This window comes from Bos indicus x Bos taurus, chromosome 24, assembly GCF_003369695.1.
Source record: "Bos indicus x Bos taurus breed Angus x Brahman F1 hybrid chromosome 24, Bos_hybrid_MaternalHap_v2.0, whole genome shotgun sequence".
Taxonomy (NCBI): Eukaryota; Metazoa; Chordata; class Mammalia; order Artiodactyla; family Bovidae; genus Bos; species Bos indicus x Bos taurus.
Window position 1 is genome coordinate 43,637,296 of NC_040099.1, and position 7,033 is coordinate 43,644,328.

The 7,033-nt window shown below is 47.3% G+C and overlaps 1 protein-coding gene across 10 annotated transcripts in view; it reads left to right on the forward strand.

Annotated features, from left to right (window-relative positions):
* Positions 1 to 6,774, forward strand: part of LDLRAD4 (low density lipoprotein receptor class A domain containing 4) — a 172,541-nt gene extending 165,767 nt beyond the window's left edge. For all 10 annotated transcript variants that reach the window (XM_027526195.1, XM_027526188.1, XM_027526196.1 and 7 more), the window contains one exon: positions 605 to 6,774. In XM_027526195.1, coding sequence (XP_027381996.1) covers positions 605 to 1,141 — 537 coding nt within the window. In that variant the 3' untranslated portion in view covers positions 1,142 to 6,774. The remainder of the gene's footprint in view (positions 1 to 604) is intronic.
* The last annotated feature ends 259 nt before the right edge of the window (positions 6,775 to 7,033 follow it).

The window sequence follows — 7,033 nt, forward strand, 5'->3', positions numbered from 1 at the left end:
ATAAGTCTAGAAGCCAGAAAGAAAAAGTCACTTGTTTCATATTTTAAAGTAACTGATAGGGCAACAGGTTCCTATAAATAAGTCATAAGTTGTCCCAGCCTTGTATCTGCTCCAAGTACAGGCCCGTGAAGTTGCAACTTTCAATTACAAAGGAAATTCTGTCCCTTTCCCCACTCCTCTGAATCACAGGTCTAAGAGCTGGAAGGGGCTTGAGAAAGCAGAGGGGCTGTCCTTACTTTCTATAAAAAAGAGTGGGACCTGGAGCAGGTCATGTGGGGGGCTGGCCTGGGGGTGGGGGCTCCTGTATTCTTCTTAACCCAGTGGGAAATGTACACATAGCACATACAATAACTCCATTAAACCTACATTTTCAGGTAACTGCAATTATCCGTTGCTGAACCATCCTGGGTTTGGCAAGGTGAGTGATGTAAGTCATTAGGAATGAGAAAACTTTTTTTCCTGGAATAGTCTTTACTTGTTTTTTTGGTGGGGGAAGTTGTCAGATGGGTGAGAACAGACCAGGCGTGAATTTCCCTGCGGCCGTCACGTCCGTGGTCATCACTGTGCTGAGAACATCTCGCAGCCGTTCCTCTCTTCCCTGCAGACCATGTATGCCCCGCGGTGCAGGGATGGGGTGACTGCCCCACCTTTTCTCCAGAGGGATCGGTTCAGCCGCTTCCAGCCCACCTACCCGTACGTGCAGCACGAGATTGACCTTCCCCCCACCATCTCCCTGTCGGACGGGGAGGAGCCGCCTCCTTACCAGGGGCCCTGCACCCTGCAGCTCCGGGACCCTGAACAGCAGATGGAACTCAACCGAGAGTCGGTGCGGGCACCGCCCAACCGAACTGTATTTGACAGCGACTTGATAGGCGTATCCGTGTACAGTGGGGGCCCATGCCCACCCAGCAGCAATTCAGGCATCAGTGCCAGCACCTGCAGTAGTACTGGGAGGATGGCGGGGCCGCCCCCGGCCTACAGTGAGGCGATGGGCCACTACCCGGCCGCCACTCCCTCCCACCCCCAGCACAGCAGCGCACACAGGGGGAGCAGACTGCTGCTCCAGCGGGAAGGCCCTGGAGCACGGAGCTGCCCGACCAGGGCACGGACAGGAAGCCCAGGGAGTGCGTCTGACCTGTGAGCACAACTGATGTGAGAAAAGAAATGGGGGCATCACAGCACAGCAGAACTCAGTAAAACAGAACAGTTCTTTTCAGGGGAACCACACGCAGAAAGGAATAGTGTGAACCTCCAGTCTGGCCACAACAGTATTCACCTGCGGCAGAGACGGGACAGGGCTGGTTTTGGCGAAGTGTGGGCATGAGAACACAAAAGGGTGCTTTGAAGACACCATGAAATAAAACCCACGAGGTATTTGACTTTAATGTGAAAGCAGAGGCCAGAATGCCTGTTTTACAATTAACCGAATACAGAGGAAAATGTTATACATTATGGGGAAGATTCGCTAGTTTGCTTTCCCCCCGAACTGTGGAACTTTTGTTTTAAAAAAATATGATTTGAAGTTTGTGCTTTGTGTGCCAAGGTATAAAGTGAAGTCAGATGAATGCAAGGAGTTAAATCTGTGTTGTGATGCTGTGTTTTTAAAAATTGCACTATCTTCATTGTTTAACATGAGGAAGCTTTATGTGAAGTCCTGTATGTTGTTTTCTCACCTATGCATCATTAGGCCCCATAATAATGTTCCCCCCATAATTGTGCAGGAAAGGGTGTTTGGGGAGGTAGCCTAACATACTGCTAACTTACACTTGTGAAGAGAGTCATCACAGGGCATGCATCACCAAGGCACCTGCAGACTGGATGGAGCAGAGGAAACTCCCACATCCCTGGTGGGTTGAGTCCCTCCAGCCTCAGGCTGTGTGTTTTACGCCTGCATTCACACATCACACAGTGCTGCCCTAGTGCTCCAGCAGGGCACTTTCTGCAGTAATTGATTTTTTTTTCACTGTAGCATGAAATATACTCAGATAATATACTATTTTATGCAATAAATTGTTTAAAATGCAAGGTGGTTATTTTTATACTGTTGAAACATGTGATTTCAGTGTTTCCTGTGGTCTGTTTTTCCCTGGATAGTTGAGTTCAGGCCTGGATGGCTGATCAGTGAGACTCAGCAGTGGCTCCGATGTGCTTGCTGCCCTGGTGTTGCCCGACACTGGCTGGGGGTTCTGTGTGTGTAGAAACTCCTGAGTTGAGGAAGGGAACCAGCCCCATATGGGAACCAGCACCTGGGAGAGACGCAGGGCTCAGAACCAGCCATGCTGCTGGGCCACTCAGCCTCTCCTGGAGAGCAGAGCTGGGCAGGGAGTGACTCAGAGCCTTGGGTGAAAATGAAAAGCACAACCTGCAGCTAAACTCGGCCAGAAGACTTCAATCTTGTAACGTCCATTCTCCCCTAACAGTAACTTCCTTCTGCAGAGTATCTGTCTTTCCTTCACCCAGGTGGGGGCTTCTGTGCAGTCCCTACCTGGTCTTGCAGGGTCTCTGACCTGCAGGTCCAAGTGTCCACTCAGTTCTTAGTGTTGTCGTCTTGGGTGTGGTTGTCTGGTGAGGTGCCCTTGTGCTGCTGGCAGAGCACTGTCAACCTCAGGTCCTGTCTGCTGTCCTTTCTGAGGCCCTTCTTGGCTGGTAAGTCCCGGGTTTTGTCTGGAGGATTGGAATCCTCATCCATTTCACAGTGACATCCGCACAAGTAGTTGGTCTACCTTAGGAGAAAATGGTCAGCGGTTGTCACTCATGCTTCAGATCCTGTTGGGCAGTGTGCCTCCTGAGGGCCACAGTGGGAGCTCTAGGACAGGCAGAGCTCCGGGGGACCTGACCAGAGGACCCCTTCATCCCCCAACGAGGTCAGACGGCCTTGACCACGAGCCTATGCTTGCTTGATGGAGGTTTCACCTTGAGTTGGTGGTGAATATGGGGAAGTGCCTGTCCTCCTCATCTGCGGCAGATTCAGTCAGGCATCCTCCCAGGTGCAGGACGAGGTTGGCTGATGGTGTTGTCATTCCAAACTTCGCCAGCACTTTGGGGAGAGTGGGTGAGCCCAGTCTATGGTTCTAGCTCAAAATGGTGAGTTATGCTCCGAAATTGGTAAATTTCTGCAAGTACCTGAACATCTGGCCTCTGTCCATGGTACTGGCAAAACAATAATTCAAATAACTTTAATTGTCCTTTAAAACAGAGGCTGCTCCCTTTCAGCCACCCTATTAGATAACTGCCTCTAATGTAAATAGTTAAAGATGTCCGCATCTCTAACTATTCAAAGCATGACTTGGATGGTCTCTGAGGCTGGGCCTCTGTAATGAATTAGTTTAAAAGCTGAGGTCCTAAATTCAATTAGGTCAGTCTCCCTTCCATACAGGGATAAGGTGATTTAGGTCTCTACTCTTTCGAAAGTTGTGTGGCCTGGCATGGAAAGGAGACATGGCTCTGAAGCTGCAGCCTAGTCAGTGGCATCCAGGTTAGACGCCAGAGTCAGGTGACCAGGGAGCAGTGGGTGGAAGCTGGGCTCCACAGTCACAGCAACACCCTGGGTGTGAGCCTTAAGCAGGCCCACCTACAGGAAGATTCATGCATCTGTTGACTTTTTCAGGAAGCCTGTTGTTCCTCACTGAGGTTGTCCTTTCCTACAAAAGAGATTTTGCTAAACAAGCCACGCATTTAGAGTTCTTCTGTGACCAAAATTCAGTGTTTAAAAAGCTTGACAGCCCTACTCTCTGTCCTCCACACCACAAATACACTTGGATACACAGCCCAATCAGCACAGGGAAACATGCAAAACACAGGCAGGTTTGTCCTGAGAATGACACTTAAATCCACTAACTGCAGCTGGGAGAGGAGGACAGGGGCTAGTAGGAAGGGGCCAGCAGGAAACTGCAGGCCTTTCACCCCAGCACAGGGATCTGTGCTTAGATAAGCATGTCTCTAACTTCGAGTTACTGCTCTTTACGTGTATTTTGTCATCTTAAGAAGAAGGGCTCAAAGGCCAGCACTTTGCAGAAGTGCTCAGACCTGGCAGAATCCATTCCAGTCTCTGCCTTCCTCGGAGCCAGAGGCTGCATCCTGACAGGCAGTCCCGGGCCTTACCTCCGCCTGGCTGAGACATGGCAGCTGGGGGCTGCTCCCCAAGCATTGTGTTTGTGGTGCTGAGGCTGCTGCTTGAGGTCTGCTGTTTCCAATGACAACACGTTGGTGTACCCTGCATTTTTCTTAAAATTTCCAAAGCTCAGCAGTGTCTACGAGGAAAAAACTGGGAAGGATACTGGTGCTGGGTGTGTGGCCTTGCAGTGACAGACACCTGCTCCCCACTTCTTGGTGGAAGAGCAGGGACCAGGCTCCCCCTTTGCATGGTCGCCTTGGTTACCATGGCTTTGGTGAAGTGGAGATGCACTGGCAAGTCCCCCCAGTGTGAGGACACTGTGTCTAAAGGGGCCCAACAAAGGCAGATGAAACACCTACTCTCACCCCAACCATGAAAGGGTCCTAGCGGCTCACCTGCCTTGTGTGGATTCCCTAGAAATCAGGATCTCAGCTTAGGTTATTTTACTCCCCAAGTGCTGCATCTTGGGTCTGTATTCACAGCCAGGGTTAGACGGTCCTTTGCTGCTACTGCCTTCAGGTTGGCTCAGGAAGGGAGGCCTTGTGAGCGGTGCTGGGTGAGAACTGTCCAGAGATGCAGGTGATGAGGATCCACATCCTTCCACAGAGCTCAGAGTGCAGCAGTTTCAGAGTGACTGAAGTGCCACATGCTCTAACTTCAGCTGACGAGGTCATGCCTCACTCGTGGCGGTGCTTTCAGTGTCTGTCACATATTCATTTTGTAAGGTGCTGTATATATAACTTGACTAGATTATGCACATATCCTACCCAATGGGTGGAACAAAAATGGTACTGCAATATAATGTATAGGAACCAGATTTAACAGAAATGGCATAGAATTTGTGAATGCCTATGTGTTTTGTCCTCTTTTGTAAGGAAATCTGAGTGGATGCATACAGATAAAGTCTATGTCATTTATTTTCTTATTAAATATCAATATTATAACACAAGGGAAATAAGTGTGAACAAGCAAGCGCAGCCTATATACAGCAATCAGAGTTGCATCTTTGCTGTGAAAACACTTTTTAAGAAATAAGTTTTTAAAATTCTGTAGCCTTCTGGGGCCACCAGATGCTTATTTTTAATCCCTTCAAGTTCAGCTGGACCAGTATTAGAGTCAGGAAAAATGCTGATTTTTTCAGCTTGCTTTATGAAAACATATTCTATCTTACGTTGTAGAATGAAGAGGGCAGACCCAGTGAAGAATGCACTTTTCATTAGAACTGTAAAACTTTGCAGAACTTAGGTCAGAGTGAGCACAGTGGCCTGCAGCAAGGATTGTGCAGTCTAGATGCATTTATGACCATCTGTCTCTCTGTGCCTTTCTGACAAATGGAAGCTGTGAACCATTGAATGAGCAGTAGTGTTTGGAGAAAAATAACTCTGAACAAACCAGTCCACTTGAGAAGACCCCATTCTCAGAAAAATGTCTGTTACGGGTTATAATGAACAGACTGGCAGTCAGCTAGCCGAGTGAAGTCTTAATCCCTTCCCTTTGATACATCCTGGTGAAAACTACCCCAGAACCAAACTAGGCTTTGCCATTGATCACGCCATTCCCACTGACAAAGCATCTACTTCCAGCTCTCGTGATTCTGATAGTGACCTTTGTGTCTATCTTCAAATATTCTAATAGTCAAAAAAGAAAGAAGTGACAACATTCACTAAAACCACTGATGAAACAAACTCTGGGTGTGGGCCTCCTTCCAAGTTCTGTCCATGGAGGTCATTGGTGAAATACTGCCCAGCTGATCCATACTTCCAGTTTATTCTGTCATCAGAGGATGTTAATTCTAGTTAATTGTTTTTTATTTGTTCTGCAGTATGTGTTCTGATTTGAAAATCACGACAGAATTACTCTCATCCACAAAATAAGTACTGCAAGTGCCTCTGCAGCTCTTGATGCTAACAGACCAGAGGTCAGTCCTCCAGCTGTGCTTTTCAGGGGCCACAAGATGATTAGGGTCTGTGTTTTGCACTCAGAGCCCCTGCTGTCTGCTCACTGCTAGCAGCAGGGTCCTGGTGGCTCAAGTCAAGGGTGGAGGCTCCTCCCTGTCAGAACCCCTCCCCCGCACAGGATGCTGAGCAGGTTGTTGTCTGAAGCACTAAAGCTGGTACACAGCATGGCTTCCTTTCTACAGGACTAATAGAGGCTTAAACTTTACTGTTACTGATGCAGGTTCATTTTAATGTGCTTGCCTCCTGTATTACTATTCTTCATTTCATAGCTTTCAAAAATCACATTTTCTGATATAAAAGCTATTTTTAAATATGCGTAATACTATTAATAGCATTTAGTTCACTTTCACTAGGCTGCTTTATAATGACACATACAGCTGTATCTGAACTTTTCAATAGTCATTAGGTTCAGTATCACAGGTTCACATGACCTATGATAATCCAAAGTCATGGTCTTTTTTTAAACCGCCATTTGTGCTTACTGTTCAATGTAATTCCCAGTTATACACAGAGAAGGATTTCCAGCTGTTTTGTACCTGCCTGTCTGAGTGATGATACAGTTCCTAGACCCAAGGTCTGTAATCGCAATCCTTAAAGGACGATGATGCTCTAGTGCTGTGTATTATGAAATCAGCCCTTTCTGACTGTTTTTAATGCTGTGGTTGAACTGCAGCTTAAAATCATTAAAAATAATCAGTGATACATGTGTCTCTTGTTTTTTTTTTTTTTTTAACAAAAAATCTTTTCACAATATATATTGGCTGGGGGTGGTGGCGGCTGTAAGTAAAAAATCGTCTCAGAAATGTTTCTGATGCTTATTTGGTTCTTATTCTGACTTTTCAGAAATCACTATATTCTGCTATAAACAACACTGGTAGATCACATCATACAGTTCTGGTTTCTACACAGGACATTCAGGGATTGTCACCTGACAGGTGTCACTTCAGGCTTCTGGACGCTG